General features: G+C 31.3%; 1 protein-coding gene across 1 annotated transcript; it reads right to left on the reverse strand.

Annotated features, from left to right (window-relative positions):
* Nucleotides 1-307: 307 nt before the first annotated feature.
* On the reverse strand, nucleotides 308-23,791 carry LOC129946281 (ninjurin-A-like). The gene is made up of 3 exons (XM_056056416.1): nucleotides 23,481-23,791; nucleotides 738-1,229; nucleotides 308-669 (listed from the first exon to the last, which is right to left on the reverse strand). Exons 1-3 carry the CDS (start codon nucleotides 23,538-23,540, stop codon nucleotides 493-495), a joined length of 729 nt encoding a protein of 242 aa, XP_055912391.1. The 5' UTR covers nucleotides 23,541-23,791; the 3' UTR covers nucleotides 308-492.
* Nucleotides 23,792-26,140: the final 2,349 nt, after the last annotated feature.

Below are 26,140 nucleotides of genomic sequence, written 5' to 3' on the forward strand. Positions count from 1 at the left end.
TTCGGTGATCAAAATTAGAGTTGCATACTTATAGATGTTAGTTTTGTATCACAACTAAAAACCTGCCGTTAAAAATGTTATAGTAAATAAGTTGCCATAGCCTTCTGGGCCCATCGTAACTTACCAGTCCGTTCAATTGATAAGTGATGCGTGTTTTTAAGATATAATTATTCACGACACGATAGATGTATAAATGTATGTACGCAGGTAATAAATATTAACAAAATTAATTAACAAAATATGTACAATTCTCTTGAAAACAAAAATAAATTGGAGAACATTTTTAAAACAAAAAGACAATGAACTCTTGTGAGTGGCCGAAATTTAATTTTTACTTTTTTCTTTTTCCTAAATATCATATAAAATTTTTAAAACTTATAAACTAACTTCTTTTGATTAATGTAAAATTGTTAATACTAAATTATTTGAGTATAAAAATAATCGATTTTTCTTGTACACTTAGAATTTTAAAATAACATTAAGTATGTAAGTTTATTTGTTATCCGCTGGAGCATCTGCAACTCCAAATGCTGATATGAAAACATTTACAACAGTAATAATGAATATTCCAATAATAGTCAAATTACTAATCCGATTTGCTTTACATATTTCACGATCGTCCTTGACGTTGTATTGACTGTTTAGGATCAAACCAACACCAACTGCTACCTATAGATATAAAAAAAGAAAGGGTAACAAAATGTCCTAAAATCAAGATAAAATCTCAAGAAACTTACTTGAAAAATTATACTCAAACTGATAAATATCAAGCTTGGATAGAAATACGGATGTCGATTGTATGATTCCAGAACATATCTCAATTGATTTGCATTCGCCGAGAGTAATGCCAAATCCATCATACCTTGAGCCAAGGTTTTCTTGTGCTGATATGCATTTAAATCGGGTACTTGTGTTTCGATGCCATCGACCAAAATAGTTCTGGGACCATTGTATATGGAAGGTGTAATACTTGGTCGACGTTTTGGGAGTTCGTCTTCATTTTCGTCAGCTTCTCCCTCGATGCCGCCACCGCCACTGGGTGTTACGCTACCATTCGCTGGAAATTTTGGACCGTTCGTTTTATTTTTATCGTCGTTTGACAGTAGCCCATCATCAACTCCGGGAGATGGACCTAAAATATCAGGCCCATCATCGTTTTCTTCATCAACTTCTGATACTGCCCTTGGTATTCTTTTTCGTGGTCCCAGAGATCTGTCTCTTGACCTTGACTTGAAATTAAATAAGAAATCATAAATAAATATAGAATGCAAAATAAATAAAATGTATCAAGAGTACCTAAGAAATGTGAGACATAAACATTCTTAAAATCTTAACTACTTTTGATCAAAAAAACTGTCGATTTGATTTTCATTTAAATCTTAAAATTTATAAAAATAATATTTTATACAAAATTAAATAAACTTTCAAAATTTTTTGTAAGATTTTTTGATATTTAAAATAAAACTCATTTTGACCTGAAGAGTGATCTAACCGTATAACATTAAGATGCCTTATTTTATTTGATATTTTTGTTTTAGTCTTTGATAGAGTGTTAAGATTGTTGAAACGTTTCATACGTTTTATGAAAATGGGCATTCAAATTAAAATACATTTCATGTACTTTCTGATTCGTTTGCTCAGCGTAAAGGATAGTTATCAGTGAAATCGTTAAGGATAGTTATCAGTGAAATCGTTAAAAAAAGAATCCCTAAGAATCTACAAGATGGCACTAATTAAATCTAAGCGTTCTTCTTGGCGATCCTTTTGTGGCACGATAGAAGAAACTTCTGAAGCCTCTAGGTTACGGAAAATTCTTTCAACTAATCCAGCTATGCCAAGCTGCTTGAAAAATACAGACGGCTTCTGGACAAATTCAAGTATTGAATCGCTGAACTTACTATTGGACACTCACTTTCCTGGTAGTTCTCTTACCGAAACTTGCAAACAGTTTTATACGTTCAAGTTCAAATACAACATATCCACAAGGTCTAATCACAAAGGATAAGCTACAATGGACTCTCAACAGCTTCAAACCATTTAAAGCTTCAGGACCAGATGGTATAATACCAGTCGAATTACAAATGACTTCTGACATAATTGCACCAATCCTTGAGTCAATTTTTACCAGCTGTCTTTACCTGGTCCATGTTCCCTCGGCATGGAGAGAAGTTAAAGTTGTTTTTATACCTAAAGTAGGTAAATGCTCCCAAGTCAATCCTAAAGATCTACGACCTATAAGTCTATCATCATTCCTTCTTAAGATCCTGGAAAGATTGATTGATATCCATTTAAGGGCACGTATCGATACAAGACTTCTGTCTTCGTCTCAACATGCCTACTGTAAAGGCAAATCGGTGGAAACAGCGTTACACACTTTAGTACGCACCATCGAATATTCCCTTCATCATAAAGAGTTCACTATGGTTGATTTCCTTGAAATCGAAGGTGCCTTTAACAACGTGGTCACATCTGCAAACACTTCTGCACTGACATCTCTAAATGTAGAGAGTTCGCTTCGGGAGTTAATTTATTTAATGCTTACTAGCAGAATAATTAACTCAAAACTGGACAACTTTTCTAGCAGACGATTCGTTAGTAGAGGGACACCGCAAGGTGGTGTTCTATCCCCTCTCCTCTGGAACCTAGTGGTGAATGAAATCCTAACTAGTCTGGATGCGGAGGGTTTCAGAGTGATAGCCTATGCGGACGACGTTGCTATAGCAGTTTCAGGAAAGCATCTTAATATCCTAAAAGAACTCTTACAAAATGCCTTGGACAGACTAATACTTTGGGCTGATCGGTGTGGACTGGGTGTTAACCCACACAAAACCGATCTGGTCTTATTTTCGAGGAGATACAAGATTCCATTTGTCAACCCGCCTTACATTAAAGGAATCCAATTAAAATTCTCAGACGAGGCCAAATACCTAGGTCTTGTCTTAGACAAAAAACTAAATTGGAAACACAACGTACAGGAAAGAGTCAAAAAAGCTACTGTAGCTCTCTTTTCTTGCAAAAAAGCTATTGGTAATAAATGGGGTTTACAACCCAGAATCACGCATTGGCTATACACATCGGTAATCCGACCGATTTTAAAGTACGGTGTGGCAGTATGGTGGACTGCTTTAGAGAAAGGTATAAACAGGGATAAGTGAAATAAAGTGCAACGTTCAGCCTGCCTATGTATAAGCGGATCGCTTCGCACGACCCCGTCTGCAGCACTGGACACCTTGCTCTACCTTACACTTCTTGACATATTTAGCAAACAAATAGCTTCAAGCTCTGCTATTCGTCTCAATGCTTCGTCGCAGTGGAATAACAACAACAATGGCCACTCCGTAATTCTGAGGTAGCTACTTAGAATCAATTCCAAAGCACACAGACTACACTATCCCCCAACTGCAATTTGACAGAAATTTCCAGATTTCTGTACCTCCCAGATCTTTTTGGGAGGATAGGACATTCTTGAAGGATGAGTCAATCCATTTTTACTAAGATGGCTCAAAAACCAAAGAAAGGGTTGGTGGAGGTGTGTACTCTGAACGACTGAAATTAAGTCTCTCATTCCGCCTTCCCAATCATTGTAGCGTGTTCCAGGCGGAACTTTTGGCTATTAAGGAAGTCTTGTCTTGGCTCAAAGAAAACGTGATATCAATATCTGATATCCGTATTTTCTCCGACAGCCAGGCCGCTATCAAATCTCTGGACTCAGTCTCTACAAACTCTATAACAGTCCATAACTGTCGATCATCTCTAATGGAGATGGCGCAACAGTTTAATATTCACCTTTGCTGGGTGCCGGGCCATAGAGACATTCCAGGTAACTGTAAGGCAGATGAACTCGCCAGGAACGGTACAGTACAGCCCATCCTACCACGTTTGGCAAGTACTGGCATACCAATCGCTACTTGTAAACTGTTGCTAATGCAAGACGCTGCGAGGAGTGCAGGCACCAGGTTTAACAACATCTCCACGTGTCAAGCCACAAAAAACATCTGGCCAACACTGGATATAAAACGTTCAAGGTGCTTGCTCTCTCTAAGCAGATCGCATGTAAGCTCGATAATAGGTGTCATAACCGGACACTGTCTAATAGGAAAACACGCCACGAGACTAGGCGTATTCTCAAATGACTTTTGCAGAAGCTGTATGGACGAGGAAACGGTACTTCATCTTCTCTGCACATGCCCTGCTCTAGCTCGAAAACGCAAGAATTACCTATTAGAATTCTTCTTTAACGATCTAAATCATATCGGTAAATTAACCTCTCACGTTTCGTAAGGGACTCTAGCTGGTTCCATTGAGCTTTAGGAGGAAGCCTCAAGATTCATGTGGTATCACAATGGGCCATTAAACTGGCCTAAGTGTGTCCGTTTCCATCTTGGACAGCCACTATAACCTTACCTAACCTAACCAGTCAATAGTAATTATCTGTATCTATTTAAAAGTCGCTTTGATATAACCTCTCGAAAAATATCTTTACAGGTTCAATCGTGAACGGAAGTGTTATGTGATTTAATTAAAAAGTATATCAATATTCCAATATTCTTCATTGTTTATTAATCTGGCTCAAACCGCTCTGTAGAATTTCAAAATGCCACTTGATTGATAACAATTCTAACAAAAGTTCACGCTGCATTAGTGTAGGTATATCTTCCGATTTTAAAGTTTTGTATTTAAATACACATCCTCTCTTTTTAATGTCATTATTAGCCGCGTTTTATTATCACCGTGATCTGATCCGGATCAGATCATGATAATAAAACAGCATTGGATCATCATATTTTTTATTATTTAAAGTTTGGTAGCCGTGTCAAATTCGTTCTTCCAAAAGTGACATTTCGAAGCAAAAAAAATATAAACAAATACCCAAAATGGAAGCTGCTGTGGTTGATCGAAGTATTCATTTTAATTTTTATTTCTTTTCTCTTTTAAAAACTTTTATAATTTGCTGTTTTTATTTGAAAGTGATGAAAGCGAAGAATCAAACAATTCAATTTTATCCCTATTGAATCTTATCGATGATGATTCAAGTTCCAGTTGTAGCTCCACAACTTCTGAAAATGTGCAAATCACAAAAATCAAAAAATGTTGAAAATACTTTTACATGGGATTTTTTTGAAATCATTCTTTAAATTAAAAATGGTTGTAAAAAACACTTAGGTGACATAAATTAGAACTCAAAACCGTCTAAACCATCTCAATAAAGAGAGTAGTTTTGAAATGACAGTGGTTTGTATGTAACACTTCCAAGAATTTCGAGAGAAAATCATACAAAATTCTTAAAAGTGTTACATACAACCTTTTGTTCCTTTTTTTTGGGCAAAATATTACCCATAAATTATGTCAAATAAACATTTTTTTGGACTTAATTATTTGAATTTCACCAATTAATTAGGTTTGTTAAAATATCTAATTATTTCATGGATTATATACCAAATAAATAAATATAAAGCTTCTCGCTTTTTATTTAAAAAAATATTTTATTTCAGTCAAATTAAAATGTTTATATGGCAATACAGGTTTTATTTAAGTTGTTTGCAATGATACCAACATTTGCATGTGAAATCACAATGATAGAGCGCTCCTTGTTGTGAAAAAAAGAAGTAAATTTTGGATCTCAAATTGAGATCCAAACACAAAGCAGGATCTTGTGTTGTTGTTGTAATGCATGTAAATCCAAGATCCGGATCAGATCATGATGATAATAAAACGCGGCTATTATGCAAGCATTAAAAGTGGTATTTGTAGATGATAAGATATATATTTTATTTTATAAATAAAGAAAAAGTTACAAAGTTTACAATATTTTCTACTCGGGATGATATCAAATTATATCATACCGAAAAACAATAATTGGTTTTTGAAAAGCATGCATATCTTAATATTGAAAAAATAAATAAATAAATAAAAATAGGCTGGAATCCGACCCACGCTGATAATTTCCCATCCCGTTTGTCAATTTTTCTTGCTTAGAACTTTTACAAAATATTCTGAGTCAGATAAATATCTTACTTTTCATACTTTCTTATTAGTTTGTTGTTAATTTTATAGGTTTTCGTATTTTGTTAAAAACGTTGTCAATTGAATTTTTCTAAAAAATACTAAGGATATTTTTATCGAAACCCAATTTTTATCAATTTCAAACAAATATCTATATATATATATATAAAAATTAATGCCACTTTTCGTTGTAATCTTACAACTCAACAATTCCTTTACCGATTTGGCTAATTTTCATCTTGAATTATTCGTTCAAGTATAGAGAAGGTTTGTACGCAGAAAAAATTTAAAAAATGACAAAAAAAATCTTGAAAAGGTGTAAAATTAACATCTTTCTATACAACCACATACAAAAAATTTGTAAAGGGTGTCCCAAAATTAACGCAAAATTTGAATTTGCCGCCATTTGTGGAGTGAAGTGTTGGCAACCATGAAAAAAAGCAATTTGACAGCTAACAGTATAGGGTTATTAAAAATGGAGCGTTACACAATAGAACAACGTGTCTTCATTATTAAAGAATATTTCAAAAATAGTGAAAGCTTGGCGGCTGCAGTTCGAAAATTTCATACAAAATATGGTCGGAATAGTGTTTTAACTTCGTCAACTGTGAAGAGATTAATTGAAACATTCATATAGACTGGATCCGTTGGAGACGCCAAACACACTGGTCGTCCAAAAACAAGCCGTTCAAATGTGAATGTCGAAGCAGTGCGTGAGAGTGTTGCTGACAATTCAGGAACCTTAATTCGACGTCGTGGACAAGAATTGCAAATTTCAAGAACCTCTCTACAGCGTATACTCACCAAAGATCTGTGTCTTCATGCTTACAAAATTCAATTAACACAACAATTGAAGCCTAATGACCATGGACAGAGAAGAGAGTTCGTTGAATGGATTATTAAACATCAACAAATGGACCCTGATTTTTCGAGCAAAATCATCCTAAGCGATGAAGATCATTTTCATCTTGATGGCTTTGTCAATCGCCAAAATTGCAGCATTTGGGGTTCGGAGAACCCACATGTGATTGTCGAAAAATAAGTGCATCCACAACGCGTGACTGTATGGTGTGGATTTTGGGCTGGAGGCATAATTGGGCCATATTTTTTTGAAAATGATGCTGTTCAAGCAGTGACTGTTACTGGTGCTCGATATCGCGACATGATTACACAGTTCTTTCTGCCAAAATTGGATGATATTGATGTGTCCAATATGTGGTTTCAACAAGACGGTGTTACATGTCATACAGCCCGTGAAACAATTCAATTACTGAATGAGACATTTCCTGGTTGTGTACTCTCTCGTTTCGGTGATCAAAATTGGCCTCCTAGATCGTGTGATTTAACACCATTAGACTTCTTTTTATATGGTTATTTGAAATCACAAGTCTATGTCAACAAGCCCACAACCACCCGTGCATTAAAGGAGGAGATTCAACGCTGCATCAACGAAATTCAGCCACATTTATGCAGAATGGTCATGGAAAATTTCAGCAAAAGAGTGCGCATGTGCATGCAAAGCCGTGGAGGCCATTTGTCCGATGTGTTATTCCATACATAACCCTATCCTATGTACTTTACGAGTCAATAAAAATATAAAAATATAATTTTGGGACACCCTTTACTTATACATAAAGAAATCCCGATTGCGAATTATTTTATGGGATCAATAGAAGCATTTAATCGAAAAATTCAAGATTTACGCGGTAATCAACAGCTGTTATGGTGGTGCTCTGATATTGCTGTCAGGGGACTTTCGTCAAACATTTCCTGTAATTCCTCGACCAACTCCTACTGATGAAATAAACGCCTGTTTGAAGTTATCAGTTCTTTGGAGATATGTACGAAAATTGACACTGAACATTAATGATACAACGAACTGACCATGAGTTATCAAAACAATTGTTAGAAATTAGTAATGGCAAAATACCAAACGACAGTATCAACGGATTGCGCAAACTGAGCCGCTAGTTTTAAATTAAATTAAGAAATATTTTTGAAGTCAATAACTTTTCAAACAAAACATCAATTTTCGAAAATTTTGTGTATTATTTTTTTGTTGCTTTTAATTTTTATAAAAACAATTGACTATTGTATTTTTAAAAATATTGTACTGCAAATCGAAAAACAATATTTTCTAGACTATGAAATAAGTTTAAAGCCAATACGTTTAATCTTCAATCAATTTTTACCAACTTTTAGATTTGTTTTTTTAGGTTTTTTTTTTTGTCTGAAAAAAAAAACTGTTTATTCTCTCTGCATCTTTCTTCACCACTTGTTAAATTTCATGATTCTAAAATAATCAGATATATTTTACGATTCCAAAATACAAGAAAAGTAGGAGGAGAACACGCCCATTGGTGTATAAGGTTACTTTTTTGATTTGTATTCCTGTACACTCATTAACTTCCTTTCACACTGCTTAATTTCATTATAGCTCAAGAATCAGTGGAGATATAGACTTCAAATAAATTTTGGTACACAGATAATAATACAGAAAAATGCAAAAGGGATTTTCAAAAAAATGGGTGCTTGGTTTTTTACCATAGCTATTTAAAAGAAAAGATGAAAATTTTGGTTAACCCAAATATTTCACGAATCGATAACACTAGAGACTTGAATTTTATATTTATGTTATAACGTGATACCAAACTAATTTATTTTTGGAAAATTTCCAACAAACGGTTTTTTTATAAATCAAAAAAATGTGCCACCACGAATATTTTACGAACAAAAATGGTTTTCTCTCCAAAATATTTTTGTGCATCGAAGAATAAAGTTTTTGGCATATGATAAAATTTTAAGCAAAATTGAATTGATAGTTGTTTTTTATAAAAAATAAGGAATGGACCGGTAAGTTGGCCACCAAGATCATGCGATTTGACGCCTTTAGACTATTTTTTGTGGGGCTACGTCAAGTCTAAAGTCTACACAAATAAGCCAGCAACTATTCCAGCTTTGGAAGACAACATTTCCGAAGAAATTCCGGCCGAAATGCTCGAAAAAGTTACCCAAAATTGGACTTTCCGAATGGACCACCTAAGACGCAGCCGTGGTCAACATTTAAATGAAATTATCTTCAAAAAGTAAATGTCATGGACCTATCTAACGTTTCAAATAAAAAATCAATAAGATTTTGCAAATTTTATGCGTTTTTTTTTTTTTAAAAGTTCTCAAGCTCTTAAAAAATTACCGTTTACATCCGCTTCCCTTGACTGAGAGAGATGCATACAACGCAAACCTCTAGCGTCTTGAGCTTTCGCAATTCATTTTTGTATATGACTTTATAATTAATGCCTTTTCGATAAAGAGAAGAGAAGAGATTCCAACGCACTAACCATCATGCCACGGGTACTACCCGTGCTACTAATATTGGACTAAAAATCTCGTCTACAAAAAAAAAATTAAATAAAACTATTTTATCAAATGCAAAATATTGTTGGTAATTTTTAAATCTTTTAGAATAATTGAAATAATTCAAATAATTTCATTACCTTACAAAACTTAGAAGTCTTATTTTTAACTCATATCTTATATATTTTAGTGGGTTGATACCGCACTTGTTAATTGGAAAACCATAATTTTCCGTTCGTTTCCTTTTCTTGCATTACCAGTCCTCCATTGTTGCGAAATTTAAAGATTCTGTGATGTCTAAAAGTGCTTCATAATTTTAATGATTGGCCAGGCAATTTTAAAAGTGTTGTTTCTCAGAGACTCTTTCGGCTACGAACCTGAAATTCGGTAGAGTGCAGTTCACCAATTAGATTATTAAGTGTCGCAAATTTTAATTTCAAGGCTTGATTGCTTCTGTATAGTAAGAGGGTGTTTCAAAAAATAGTTCCTACTATTTTTTGCCCTTTGATTGGCCACCGCTTTCTAATGATTTGACACCATTGAATTTCTTTCTTTGGGAATATATTTTTTGTGTACACAAATAAGCCAAGAACAATTCAATAGCTAAACTATGAGGTAATTTGGCACATTAACGGCATTGAACCTCAATCTTGCCCCAGGGTCAGTGGCCATCTTATGTTCGAAATTTTTTAATTCGAAAAATTGGAACGATTACATTAACTTCGGATGGTAGTTGGAGATGTTAGCCACATTGGTTACTCTGATTAAATGTCTATCTTAACTCTGCCTCCATTTACTCTTTTTTATTAAAACCATCAAGTTCTCTAAAATACGCAGCTTTGAAAATCGCTATAGTTTTACTACGAAAATAATCACAATGAGACCCAAGAGAGCTTCAAATAATAATTTATGTAATCTTCTTTCCAACAGAACCAAATTCACATTGAATCAATTAAAAAGAAATTATCATATAATCATTAGATTTTATTCATTTAAGACAGCTTTCCTTATCTAAGTACGTACATAACGTATGACACTAGAAATGAGTCACTTTAAAACGTTAATACAAAACAAAACCATTGGAATTGAAGGTAGGTTAGTTATAGCAGGTTCATACATCATCCATCATTTGCATATTTATAAGAATTTCTTTTTGCATTTTTAAACTATTTTTGTAATGCAGATTTAATTACTATTACACATGCAATGTTTTCAAATTGTAGAAAATTTCAATTATTCCTTATTTTAGTTGTTATGAATTTTAAAAATGATATAAAAATGAAATTCTATTGAAAACTTATTCAACAATCAATCAAACTATGTTCTGGAGTCAACAGGTTGAAGTGTTCATTAAAAGGCTTCGAAAATCATTTCTTTATAAAACAACATTATTTTCTAGCTTCATTGTAAAGTTGATTTGGAAACATTGATTTAACTTTTTTATGTAAATGTAAAGTTATTCAAAATATGTCGATGATAATAAATAATGTAAATAGAGCGGCAATTTGTATTGAAATCTGAAATCCTTGAATTGAAAATTTTCATTCATTTCATGCAAAGTAAGTTTTTCGAGCAGCAGAATAAAATCCTAACAAAGAATTACAAAGCACACCTTTTTTGCAATTGTGGTGACATTATTTATGAAGGTCAAGTCATGACAGAACTATTTTCTGCAGGAAGTCATGAAGTCTTAAATATTGGTGTAGAAAAAGCTAGCTTAGCTACTTTTTTTTTAATAATATTACTAAGATAGTGAAACGTAGATTGTAATATATTCTTTGTTTAAGTTATTTCTGTCATGCGAATAAATTGAATCAGAAGTCATTCTCGCTTCTCGCATGATAATGTTGTGAGTCGGGTAAATATAGATTTTCATTGTGTGGTGATTTATTCAAAATATTTGTGAGATTACTTTAAGATAATTATTATCTCCTGAATACATCGTGTATTTTGTGCTGTGATTGTCTGTTCAATGATTTTCAAGAGATTTTTCATCTACTCATAATTCGGTTTGAGTTTATTTTTATTATTCTTATAAAAACGCAATTAGTCACAGTAATTAAAGAGAAAATAAGTCGTTACATCTTTCTGATTCACACAATTATTGATATTTCAATTATTATCTTTTCTCAGCGGGGATAAATTATTTAAACAATCTTATAAAATATATGGGTGACGAAACTAGTAAATGCGTGCAGTTTAAACTATAAAGAAATAGTTACATGTTTAACAAGTAATAAATTATTAATATTTTCCTGTTCCCCGGAGACAAGAAATAGATCCAATCAAATATTTTAAATTGTTTGCTACATATCTATAAAATTAAGTAGTATTAGCTATCTAAAGTTTTTCAGGTATGGTTACATAAATAAAATAAAGAATTTGTCAAACTAGATAATAATTGTTTTTGTTATTATTTTTTGATTTTGGTGAATGATAACTCATTTTATTAATATAGTACAAAAATACATTTAAAGTCAAAAAAAAAAGCTAGGATGCGTCCCACACTAATAACTTCCCATCCCGTGTGTCGATTTGTCTGGATTAAAAAATTTAACAAAATATTCATAGATAAATAATTTGAAGTCAGTATCTTTATTTGTTCTCCTAGTACTTGATTCAAAAACTATTTTTTATCAGTTTTTTTGTTGTTGCTTTTGTAGGTTTTCGTATATTTCAAAAATGTTTGCAATTAAATTTTTCTAAAAAATGATCTAAAAGTTAACAAAAACATTTTGAATATGATAAAAAAGTTCGGTTTTAATACCTCTTTTTGTTTCCGAAACTTTAAGTCAAAAACAAATTATTACTAAAAAGTAAAACAGAGTATATAGTAAAATAGTAGCAATTTTTGAAAATGTTTATTTTTTTATAAAAAATATAAATTGGCTTTTTCAAAAATCAAATTCTACCAATTTTGCTTACTATTTTTTGTAGATTTAATTTTTTATAAAAACAACTCACTGTTGGATTTTTATACGAATTTTACTGAATGTCAAAAACAATGTTTTTTAACTTCCCATTGACAGTTATTGTAATCGGTAAGATTTGTCGAATTGAAAATGTTGACACTTCTCGACGTTTCAAGGTCCCTAAAGTCGAAATAAAAGATTTTTAGACAGATGTCTGTGCGTGTATGTGTACATACACTCCTCGTTCGTTATGTTTTTTTTGTCGTCCAAAGCTCAAGAACCAGTGGACATATCGACTTCAAATAAATTTTTGTATACAGATAATAATGCAAGAAAGGTGAAGAAAGTACTCTCAAAAAAATTTGCGTGAGTGGTTTTTTTTACCATAGCCATTTAAATATGTACAAGATGAAAATTTTGGTTAACCTTAAATATCTGACGAATCGATAACGCTAGAGACTTTAATTAAATTTTATATTATATTTTCTAACGTGATATCAAACTAGTTTATTTTTGGAAAAAAAATCCAACTATCGATTTTATCTAAAATGAAAAAATAACTAAAAAGAAAATTAGTCACCTCGAATATTTTACGAACAAAAAATGATTTTATCTCCAAACTATTGGTGTGCATTGAAGAATAACGTTTTTGACATCTGGTAAAAATCGAATTGACAGTTTTTTTTACAAAAAATAAGAACATAAACAAAAAAAACAATACTAAAGCTTGGTAAAAACTTACTTTAGTTTCAAATATTTTTTTTTAAGGTGTTGGCGTCAAACTTATTTCATCTTATAGAAACTATTGTTTTTGACATTCAGTAAAATTTTTATAAAAATCTGACATTTAGTTTTTTTTTATACAAATTAAAATCAACAAAAACTAGTACTTAAAATTGGTGAAAATTGATGTTCGGTTCTCGATATCTCGTGAACATGTAAAGGTATTGACTTCAAAATGATTTCCTTCTGTGATAAATTTTCTTAGTCTGTATTTGTTTATAAAAGAAATAAAAACCTTCAAAAAAGCTACCAACTTGGTGAAAATTGGTTTTCGACTTAAAACCAAAAAAAAAGATTTTGAAATCAGACCATTTCATCATATGCAAAATATTGTTGGCAATTTTTAGTTAATTTTTTAGAATAATTTGACCGACAACTTTTTTGACAAAACAAGAAAATTTACAAATCTTTTAAGCAAGACTAATTGACAGACGGGTAGTACCCGTGGCATGATGGTTAGTGTGTTGGAATGTCATGAAGCTTTTTTTACGGGTACCGCCTCTTGCGAGGAATTGACAAATTCTCCAAGAGTAATTTTTGTCATGAAAAGTGCTTTCTAAAATGAGCCGTTCGGATTCGGCTTAAAACTATAAGTTCCCTCCATTCCTGACAACAGTACTCGCACACGGGAATGGTTGACAGTTGTAAATCACTAGGCCCCTAACAGACGGGATCTGAAGTAATCAGTGAGGGTCGCCTCTTTTTCATAAAATAAAATTAAATATAGACTGATATTTTTAATTATTGAAAATATATTCGAGTCGAAAATCAATTTTTACCAAGTTTTAGTAATGTTTTTTATGGGTTTTTATTTTTTGTAAAAAAAACTGTCAATTTAATTTTTCTCAAAATTTTAGAAGATGATTATTTTGAAAGTAAAATCATTTGTAATATATTCAAGATGACAATCATTTTTTTTCAGTTTTTTTTTTGTATTTATGAAAAAAATGTCAAGTGATTGTTTTAAAAATTATATTAGTTTAGTATCACTTTACATTATATAATAAAGGGTGATTTTTTTGAGGTTAGGATTTTCATGCATTAGTATTTGACAGATCACGCGAGATTTCAGACATGGTGCCAAAGAGAAAGATGCTCAGTATGCTTTGACATTTCATCATGAATAGACTTACTAACGAGCCAACGCTTGCAAATCATTAAATTTTATTACCAAAATCAGTGTTCGGTTCGAAATGTGTTTCGCGCTTTACGTCCGATTTATGGTCTACATAATCGACCAAGTGAGCAAACAATTAATGCGATTGTGACCAAGATTCGCACTCACTTTACTTTATTGGACATTGCGTCTGTTTCTGAGAGTGTTGCTAAAGACCGTGAAATGTCGATTCGTCGCCGTTCGGAGCAATTGGGTTTGTGTTATTCGACCACATGGAAGATTTTACGCAAAGATCTTGGTGTAAAACCGTATAAAATACAGCTCGTGCAAGAACTGAAGCCGAACGATCTGCCACAACGTCGAATTTACAGTGAATGGGCTCTAGAAAAGTTGGCAGAAAATCTGCTTTTTTATCGACAAATTTTGTTCAGCGATGAGGCTCATTTCTGGTTGAATGGCTACGTAAATAAGCAAAATTGCCGCATTTGGAGTGAAGAGCAACCAGAAGCCGTTCAAGAACTGCCCATGCATCCCGAAAAATGCACTGTTTGGTGTGGTTTGTACGCTGGTGGAATCATTGGACCGTATTTTTTCAAAGATGCTGTTGGACGCAACGTTACGGTGAAGGGCGTCGCTATCGTTCAATGCTAACAAACTTTTTGTTGCCAAAAAAGGAAGAACTGAACTTGGTTGACATGTGGTTTCAACAAGATGGCGCTACATGCCACACAGCTCGCGATTCTATGGCCATTTTGATTGAAAACTTCGGAGAACAATTCATCTCAAGGAATGGACCGGTAAGTTGGCCACCAAGATCATGCGATTTGACGCCTTAAGACTATTTTTTGTGGGGCTACGTCAAGTCTAAAGTCTACACAAATAAGCCAGCAACTATTCCAGCTTTGGAAGACAACATTTCCGAAGAAATTCGGGCTATTCCGGCCGAAATTCTCGAAAAAGTTACCCAAAATTGGACTTTCCGAATGGACCACCTAAGACGCAGCCGCGGTCTACATTTAAATGAAATTGTCTTAAAAAAGTAAATGTCATGGACCAATCTAACGTTTCAAATAAAGAATCGATGAGATTTTGCAAATTTTATGCGTTTTTTTTTTTTTAAAAAGTTCTCAAGCTCTTAAAAAATCACCGTTTATAAAATTTATTTAAAGACGATAGCAGCATTGGTTCGTGAGAATGCTTTCTTCATATTTCTGTTTTGTTATCTGGGTAACAAAATTTTTTTGAAGTCGATATCTCCACTGGTCCTGAGATATGTGGACGACTTAAACAGCTTCGCGATCGTATCTTTTATTTATATTCTAGGAACCTTGAAAGTCGAGAAATTTCATATGTTTAATTCGCAAAATCTGACTGATTACAATAACTTTTTATGGGAAGTTAAAAATAAAAAAAAAACATCCCTAAAATCGCAAGTATTTTATTCAATACAAAATGTACCTTATTTTAAATTTAAGATTTTTTATATAGCATAGTGTTAAAGTTAAGAAACAAACAAAAGACAGAGTTATTAAATTGTTTAAACCACACTTGTCTAAATTTTGTGTTTAAGTTATTAAGTAATGATGAAAGTACTTTCCTGTGTAGTTCATACCAAAACAGTTTGTAGAGAAAAAAAATACATTTAGAGCATAATTTGGTCCCCTTTATCCTCTTTAAAGAAAAAAGTAAATAGGACACTTTACCAAAAGTTTTAAAATCATTGAAACCTGCGATGTGGCAAAATAAATACTTTTTTTTTAAGACCTCATTTATGGACTAGAAGTTTACATAAGGTCAAGAAACAATTTCTACCATAAAATTACCAATATATTTATATTCTTACATTTAAATCAAATCAATGATTAAAAAATGTATGTTTTTCGTTATAATTCTAAGAGCATGAAATGTTTATTAAGTCCAATCTATCCACGGCTCAAAATCATACTTTCTATACATACAAACATACATCCACTTGTGTATTATTTTATAAATTTGACTTTCTGTTAAAAGTTATTGTAACTGGAATCTGAATTTTAGAGATACATATGTCTGGAGTGCAGATTCTCCGTTCGTATTTCAAGAACTACACTCAGTGAAATGACGATAAGGACAAACAAAAAACACTGCTGTTCCGTCTGTTTTTTTTGAAAAATTAATATCAAGGGATGGTAACCCTTTTGTTTGATTTTATATTTTTATAACGGTTTAACTAAATTTCTCTCTCTTGTACTGTAGTCTAACAATAAATTATTAAACTTTATTGCGATACGAACAATTTATAATGCCAAGTGATTATATTTCGTAAGAATCGTTATTAAAAAGGACCAAAAATAAGAAAATATTCAGATAAAAACGATTTGTTAGTTTTAAATACTTTTTAAATCACGTTTTAATAGATTAAATTTATTAGAATAAAACACGTCGTTATGATTTTATAATTGTAATGCATCCTGAAAGCCATTATCCGAAGAAGAGCGGGATCTTGTTGCTAATTACCGAGAACAGAGGAAGACACCTAGTCAAATCGGTGGCATATTTTCAAGAAGTAAATCTGTAATAGACATTTTCTAAAGCTGTATGAAAATTAAGAAGTTAAGCGAAGGTCAGGTAAAAACCTAAATTAACCTGGGGAAAAATCAAACGCCGAAATAATTTTTTAACATTTTAAACCTCAATGTGTCAACAAAGCTGGTGTGACAATTAGTTTTGAAAGGTGTAAAAATATTGAATAAATCACGTCAAAAAGCGAACAGGTTGACTTTACCTTTAAAGTATCATTTTTTTTCGAATAAGACAAATTTGAAGAGGCCCAACAATTTCGGCATGACGAACGAACCGAAAAGGAGCATAGAAATGCTTGCAATTTTTTAAGGTGGTACGCAGATAGTTTGGTTTACCATAAGCTGCTGTTTCTACCAAAATAAATTCAGAAAAATATACGGATGAAATATTTACTGTGGAATATATCTTTCGCGCTTCTTTAACGGTGCTATTTGTGTTTCAAAACCCAAACCTGATTGAAATCGTTTGGGCAATTTTAATACAAAACGTTTTTAAAAATAATGATTTATAATTTTGACCAAGTTGATGTTTATGTTTGATTTGAGGACAATTTAAGTGGTGATTCTCATCGGCTTTGTTGATATTTTTGATGATTAAATGAAAACAATTTTTATCTGATTTTTCCCAAGAAAGCCGATGAGAATCACCACTTTAATGTTCTCAAATCAAACGTTTTTAAAAATAGACATTAATTTTAGTCTTTAATTTGACAAAAGTTGTTCTAGAAGATTGAGCTAAAATTAATATGTGTCAAATAAAATCATTAATAATTTCAATATCACGATGTCTATGAATTCTTATTCAACGAACTAAATATAAAACGCCTTTTTAAAAGCTTTAAGTTTAACTAAGAATTGTCTTAATAACCTATATCAAAATTATAAAATAAAGCCTAATTTTTCATATTTTTGTTTTTCCTTATAGGTTTGGTTGTAAAGATACTAAAAGTTAAATTAGTTCGTTACAATCCAATAGTAAATTAAAAGAAAAAAAAATTGTATATGTCCTTATGATTATTTCGTATAGAGTGTAGTAGATATATTGTCTTAAAAAAGTGTTGTTTTTACAAATAATAAAATCAAGAAGTTCAGAAACGATTTTTAATACGGCCTCAATTTAACTTAATTTCACATATTACTATACATAATCTAAATCTCGAATACTTTCCAAACTATGTATATGATAGAACCTTCAAAATAGTTTTTGACTGCGAAAATCGATATTTTTGATATGAATTAACATTTTTATAAAAATCCAATTTATATTTTTTTTACAAAAAATAAATATATACAAAAAAAAACTTGCTTACTGAATAAAATGCTTTTTAACTCGAATATCTTGATTACAAAGAAAGATATTTAATAAAAATTTGTTTTCATCTTATATAATATACTGTTGTTAATATTTGTTTTTTTTTTCCAAAAATTAAAGTTTTGTCAAAAAAACTACTAAATTGTCTTGATGTCTTGAACAGATCGGCAAAAACAGCATTAAGTATTTTTTTTTACTTTTTTCAAAGATAATATTCTATAAACAAAAATATTTTTGAGAAAAAATGATTATTTCTATTTCATAATAATTAAAAAGTGAAATCACTGCTTGCTGTTTAAAAAATAAAAAATGCTCACGAACTCATAAAATTCATTTTTAGGATCTTGAAAACGAACTCTTCAACTTCTCCAAGGTGTTCCTATACTTACAGTTTTAAATAATTTTATGATTATAGTTAAAATTTGTTTTCCTGCAAAAATGAAGTTAATGAATTATGTATACGCCACGTTTGCCGATTATAATGTTTAACAACAATTATTTTGTTATAATTGTTTGCTGTGGAGTGGAAATATATTGTATGCACATTATCTACAAATGCATGTACTAAAAACAAATTGGTTTTGGAATTTTTAGTAAGCATACGAAATTATTGAGTTTTATTAACATATTTTTATGATAACATTTGTAAGAATCCGATGACTTCCTTTGGGCACTATATCACTTCGAAAATTGTCAATCTATTTCTCATTATCACTTATCAACAAAGTAAAGACTATCCAAACCACAATGCCACTGCATTTGCGGCAATCTATGCAACCACATCGTGCTTAGGATTATTTTTTGTTTTAAGACTCATATCATTATTTATTCCAATATTGTATTTGAGTGTATAAATGTTATGTACTTTTCTAAATGTATGATAACCATTACTCGCGGTTGCATATGAATTGATAGCAAAATTCTCTAAAACATTTATAGAATTTCGAAAAAAAACTTTCTGAAAACTTAGATTCGTAATTTCTGTTTAAAATAAAATGTAACAGCAACATCAGCACTTTATTTACGAAAATAGATGCCAAGCCTGCAAGTTGCCGCGCTAAATCTATCAGAAATAGGATGGAAAGATATGATATCCCAAAAAAATATGTAGATACAAATAAAACTACCATAATTATGCTTTTATTACCTTTTAAATAAACTTTATGTTGTGTTCAATAAAAATTCAATTACAAGACTATTCATCATTTGTTAGTTAATGTTTGGAATGTACATTTTTTTGTTTGTTAATAATTAAAAAAGCCTTAAGCTTCTGTATAAACAAAAATAAAACTTTCAAACCAGTTGCAATATAAAAACCTACGTCAGTATTATAACAATAAAAATACTCATAGAACACTTTTAGGGAAGTACGAGTAATAATAAAAAATTCGGTCGTGCAAAAACCCCGTCAATTAGATTATTCATGATTTTGTTTTGAGAAAAACTTCTTTATGGCTTTAAGATTTGAATCTTGTTCTCAGTCAAAACAACAAAAAGCAACAACAACTTAGACTCAGACGCACTGATTTTTGCATTACAATATATGTATACAAACATTTCTTTCTTCTTAAGACTTAACCGATAATTTATCAGAGTTGTCAATGAAGTATTTTCGTAGTATCAAATTGAAAAGTATACATTTTGCTCCAACTTCTTTTGATTATATCCATATGATTTAATTAACAAAATAAATAAGTATTAAGAATAAAGTTTTCTATACATATCTTTGGCTGAGAATTATCGTTGTTTTACTAATTTTTATTTACTTACTAAAAAATATACTTAAAACTGAACTAATAGTTTTTAAACTATTGTCACCTCGAATATTTTAAGAACGTACAATTATTTTAGCTCCAAAATGATTTTATTCAATGATGAATAACGTTTTTGACACCTGGTAAAATTTTGAGAAAAATAAAATTGATAGTATTTTTACGAAATATAAAAACCTAAAAAGAACATTCTTTGGACTAAGAAAGCAATGGAGTGGTAAAGTCCTATCTCGAGGGACCAAAGTGTTGCTATATAAGACCCTTATCATCCCCTTCCTGCTATACGGTGCAGAAGCATGGTCTATGACAAAAGCGGATGAAATCACCTTGGATCGGTTCGAAAGAAAAGTTCTTCGTGTGATCTACGGTCCCGTATGCATCAAAGGGGAGTGGAGGAGAAGATGTAAAGGCTGTACAGCGACGAAGACTTAGCCAGAAGTTTAAAAGTCCGAAACTGGAGACATCTAGCAAAACTGGAGACATCTAGCTAGGAACCGTGCTAGATGGAGAAGTTTGTTGGGTGAGGCCCTAGTTCACACAGGACTGTATCGCCACCTTAAGTAAGTAAGTAAGTAAGTAAGTAAAAGAACATTACTAAAAATTGGTAAATATTGATTTTCCACTTAAATAACTTTTTAAAAATTAAAGATACTGGCGGGTATTCATAGAGAATTACTAAAGTCGTGATTTCTTGATCTATAGTTTAAGGCTTGTTGATTGAATAAACACAGCTCATATTCATAGCCAATTTTCCTGGTGTGTTCTAATACAATTATATTTCAAATGACAGGTGAAAGCAAAACGAATACTAATATATTTTCAAACTTGTTATTTTGTACTGTCATTCCTCGAATTGGATATCGAAAAAAGTAGAAAATACAAAGAAAATATCATAGTTCCATAATATTTTAAATAAACACCAAAGAAAATATAAAACGCTAACGGCAGGAAAACTTATCGCAGACAGACAAAGAACTTTGTAGCGAAAATTGCCAAAAACAAGAGCTACATCAGCAAGCTTTCAGCTTTTCAATTCATTAACAAAAATTAAATTTGACACTTGGCTGTGATAATAACTACCTAAACACAGCATTTCAAATGTTTTTATTGTTAAACCACACGTTAAGCTCTAAACTTAGTTTACATTTATTTATAAATAGCCTAAACTCTGGACTTGCTTAGCAACAACTTAGCAAGAGTTTATCAACCATCTACGCATATGACCCATTGTCTTCGAACTAATTAATTTATTTAAAAGAGGCTGGGATGCGACCCACACTGATAACTTCCCATCCCGTCTGTCGAGCTTAAAAGTTTGTCTATATTTACTCGCATCAATTTTTACCAAATTTGCGTACTTTTTTTGTAGATTTTATTTTTTATGAAAAAACGGACTGTTGGATTTTTATATAAAAATTACTGAATATCGAAAACAATATTTTCTGTGAAATAAAATAAGTTTGAAGCCAATATTTTTAATTTTTGAAAAGCTATTTGGGTCGAAAGCAAATTTTTACCAAGTTTAAGTATTGTTTTTTTTTAGAGTTTTATTTTTTGTAAAAAAAACTATCAAGTCGATTTTTTTCAAAATTTTATCGAATGTTGAAAACAATATTTTTTATAAGATACAATTAGTTTAAAGCCAATATCTACAATTTTTGAAAAGATATTTGAGTCTCGAAAATCAATTTTTACCAACTTTTATACATTTTATTTTAGGTTTTTATTTTTTTGTAAAAAAACTGTCTATTCGATTTTTCTCAAAATTTGTCCCTATGTTAAAAACAATATTTCTTATAAGTAAAAATTTGTTTGAAACTATTGTCTCAAATTTTTGAATAGATATTTTAGTCAAAAACCATTTTTTACCAACTTTTATTAATTTTTTGTTTAGGTTTTTATTTTTTGTAAAAAATCTGTCGCTTCAATTTTTCTCAACATTTTTCAGAATGTTGAAAACAATACTTTTTATAAGATAAATAAGTTTGAAGCCTTAATTTAGAGTTTTTGAAAAGATATTTGAATCGATATTCAATTTTTACCAACTTTGAGTAATTTTTTTTATAAAAAAAAAAACAAACAACACAAATTTGTCTTCAGTTTTTTTTTTTTGACTTATAAAGAAATCGGTAAATGGATTGTTTTCAAAAAATACACTTCATTGATATCACGTTACAATATATTATATAAAATTTAATTCAAGTCTGTATTATTTTTGTTTCGTAAGATATTTAGGGTTAACCAAAATTTTCAAACTGCTATGATAAAAAGAACTACCCACGCAATTTTCTTGAGAGCCGTTTCTGCATCTTTCTGCCTTATTATCTGTATAACAAAATTTATTTGAAATCGATATCTCTTATGTTTCTTAAGCTATGGACGACGAAAAAACGTCGCGAACGTACGTACACGCACGCCCAGACATCTTTCTAAAAATCTTTTATTTCGACTCTAGGGACCTTCAAACGTCGAGAAATGTCAAAATTTTCAATATGACAAATCGGATCCATTACAATAACTTCCTATGGGAAGTTAAAAACATAGTTTTTAACATTGAGTTAGATTTTAAGAAAGATCAAATTTTCTTACTCAAAATAAAAAACTAAAAATTACTAAACCTTCGACTGAAATATCTTTTCCAAAATTAAATAATTTGGATTCAAACTAATTTCATATTATAAAAAATATTGTTTTCGACATTCAGTAAAATTTGTATATAAAAACAATCAGCCAGTTTTTTCATAAAAATTAAAATCTACAAGAAATAGTACCTACGCAAAATTGGTAAAAATTGATATTTGATTGTCGATATCTCGCAAAATTTTGTTGTTAACGTGTAATATTGTTCTTAGAAATTTAAATCTGTATTTGCTTATACAAGAAACAAATTTTTTCAAGAAATGTTAATAAAACTGGTAAAAATTGAGTTTCGACTAAATATCAAACTTTTTATCATATTCAAAATACTGTTGGTAATTTTTAGTTAATCATTTAGAAAAACTCATCTTGACAACACGAAAATCAACAAAAACCGATAAGAAATGGATTTTGACTCAAGTATAAACAGAAAAAAAAAAGATATTCACTTTAAATTATATATCTCACACAAAATATTGTTATTTTGTTTTAATAGCAAGACAAATCCATTGACGGGATGGGAAGTTATCAGTGTGGGTCGCATCACAACTTCTTTTTTTTGTATTTTCTATTGATGCTTTTGTCCATGTTTGATACAATATTTCATTCAATACATTTTGTATTGAAGCATTGGTTATAAGACGAATGGTCCCCGACGTGATGGTTATTGCTGTTTCGTCTAGGAATGATTGAACAAATTTAAAGACTACCTATTTTCGCTTTGAGAAATAGTGGATTCCGCATAAAATTATAATATTCATTTTATTCCTACTCCGCTATTTAATTAATTTTATTCCTCAATTTCAAATTTCAGTTGAATAAGAATGATTAAAATGAATGCCTTGCAACGGGTCTCACCTTTGAGACCTACAATTCTCAGTTATTTTCGTTTTCTTTTTCGTTAACCTACACTCGACAAGAATAAAACAAAGCTTTTCAATATACAAACTAAACAAATAGAACATTGACAACCCTGGAGATGACATCAAAAATCTCAGAGATTCCTTAATAAATCACAACAAAACTCACCCGATCTCTTTGTCTTTCTGTCAAGTTATCCATTTGCACAGCAACATGATGATCAGTCATGATGGCGTTGATAGTGACGTTAAAATTAACAGACAAACAAAAAACAATTCACTTTTTTCTTAATTTATTGATTAATTTTTCCTAAAGCCGGGAACTTTTACACAAATAAGTTTTTCCACAATTTGTATTTCTTCGAGCATTAGCACCAAAGTCTCTAATAAGTTTCTATGAGTACATATTGTACTTTACTCAAACAAAAGACACTTTTTCAAAACTTAAAAATACGTTGTTATACGAGTATGTTCGTCCGCTTTGCTTGCCGGGAAACTCAGAACTAAATTCGCTTGCTTTGCTGATTTCGCTGCGCGGCCGCGGACATTCATTCAATCGGTCTCAGTTTGGTGAATATCATGATGGTGAGTATATTTCATTAACTTTTAATGTTTTTTTTTTTCTTTTGAAACATATGTTTCTCTGAAGTACTTATAGATTTTACCACCACGACCACCAGCTTGAATCAATTTGCGTGCTTTTGTTTATAATCAATGAAATGCCCTCAGACGATGTAAATGTCCGTTAATAATTCTTGTTGGTTAGTCATGGAAAACCCCATGAAAATAATGGGCTGTATTAATGGCTTCTTTTTTTGTGATTTAAGAAATTTCTTTTTATATTAAATTTGTCTGCAAAACGGGTTTCTTGTGCTTTTACCCAAAGATTGATACGTTGCGTATAGGCATACTTTGAAAACATTTCAATAAATAAATGATATGAGTAATACAAGAGCTAACCACTGAAAAATGGAACGAGAAAACTTTTTCATATTTCTGAATAAAAACACACGACTAGAACGGAAACTTGCTTTAATTGTAAGGGCTAGACCCAAAACAAGAAAAGTATTGGTTTTGTCCTTCAAGCATTTGAAAAGATATTTTACATTTTGAAAAAAGATCCAAAGTGTTTTGTCAATCAGATTTTTTATTATTATTATTATTACAACTTTATTGATTCATAAATAAATTACATAACCAATAATTAAAGTTACTCTCCTCTACCTACCAGGGCTTTGAGCTAGATAATTGTTAAATAAATCAAATTAATAATTCTAATTTTAAAATAATTTCATCAACATGTTTTACATTAGTCTAGGATATAACTGTTAAAAGTTCTTGAAGATCTTTTCCGGGAATGGTTTTGGAAATCGATCAATGTTGGAGCACTAAAGCATGTGTGTTACAGTAAAAAATGATCTTTCGTCACATAATTCGCAAAGTGGAGCAGGTTCTTTGGTGATTAGGTGCTTGTGGGTGGTGTTGGTATGTCCCAATCTCAGTCTTATATATTTTTTTATTTCTGAACTTTGTAAGTTACGAGGAAATATAGCCTTAGTAGCGGTAGGATTGAGCAATGAATAAATGTGTTGGTATTCCTGCCATTTGTTTTTTAACTTGTTGTTCATAAACGTTTTCAAATATTTAGTTATGTCTTTTTTGTTGAATTGATAGAAGAAGATTAGGGGTTCCTTAAATGCTTGTTTGGCTTCTGAATCGGCATGTTCGTTGCCAAAGATGCCTACATGTCCAGGTACCCATGCAATTCTCAGATTTTTTTTTCAAATAAGTTTGTCGCGGATGTTTGCAACAGTACTTGAACAGTTGTTGATGTTGTTAATAGCATTTATTGTTGAAAGGCTATCAGTGAAAATAATTGTTTTTTTTTTATATTTCACCGTTTGAATGGCTTTGAAAATTGCAAACGCTTCTGCCGTAAAGATTGATGAGGTGAAGTGGAGTAAATCTTTACCTACTGATAACAGATCCTTCTTCGGTGACAACAGCGAATGAGGTTCCATCATCTGTTTTCGAGGCATCAGTAAAATAAAATTGCCATCCCAGGCTTCCATAATTTACTTTTAACTCTAAGAACATTGCATGATAGATACTGTTGTGGGTAGTAACTTTGTTAAATTCTTTGAGATGCGAAATGACAGTGTTACTTGGCAGATTCTATGGGGCGAAGTGGATGTGGGCTTATAATTTACTGCGATTGGGATATTCAGGGTTACGGCCGCTTCCAATGATTTTTGAAGAACTGAAGGATATTTTAGAGTTTTCTTCCGATTTAACAAGTTCTTGATGTCATCGTGAATAGGCGTTGCGAGTGGTGATTTAGCTTTAGGTATGATTTTCCAGGTTAGATATTCGATTCTGTCAGTTAGTTCGGGAAGTCCAGCTTCAGTAAGGATGTTTCTGATTGGTGTATGTACGGAAGGCTCCAACGCAGATTCTAGCAGCAGAATGGTATGGTGTTGAGATGAGTTGCATACTTGTCTTTGGGCATTTCCCATTAATTAGGAGCCCGTAATCGATTTTTGAAAGTATTATGGCTTTTATAACATTTGCAATAGTATTCACGTTGCAGTTACTTTTTCTTGAAGCGAGATACTTAACTAGATTAACCCTCATTAATATAACCACAATGATCCTTAACGCTATATTTGGAGTCAAAAATGATACCTAGGATTTTTGAATATGTTACATTTTTGATACGAATTTTGCTTACATTGACTCCTTCAATACATTTTGAACAATTATGTTTTCTGCAAATACGCAAAAGTTCACATTTAGAATAAGATATTTTAGATACAGACATACGAGTAC

The sequence above is a fragment of the Eupeodes corollae genome, chromosome 2 (assembly GCF_945859685.1).
Source record: "Eupeodes corollae chromosome 2, idEupCoro1.1, whole genome shotgun sequence".
Classification (NCBI taxonomy): Eukaryota; Metazoa; Arthropoda; class Insecta; order Diptera; family Syrphidae; genus Eupeodes; species Eupeodes corollae.

Excerpts from the sequence above, each read along its gene's own strand:
- LOC129946281 (XM_056056416.1), bottom strand. The coding sequence starts at position 23,540 with ATGACTGATCATCATGTTGCTGTGCAAATGGATAACTTGACAGAAAGA. Across the intron at positions 1,230-23,480 it reads CAGAAAGACAAAGAGATCGG|TCAAGGTCAAGAGACAGATC; the intron begins GTGAGTTTTGTT and ends TTTAATTTCAAG. Across the intron at positions 670-737 it reads GTTTGAGTATAATTTTTCAA|GTAGCAGTTGGTGTTGGTTT; the intron begins GTAAGTTTCTTG and ends TTATATCTATAG.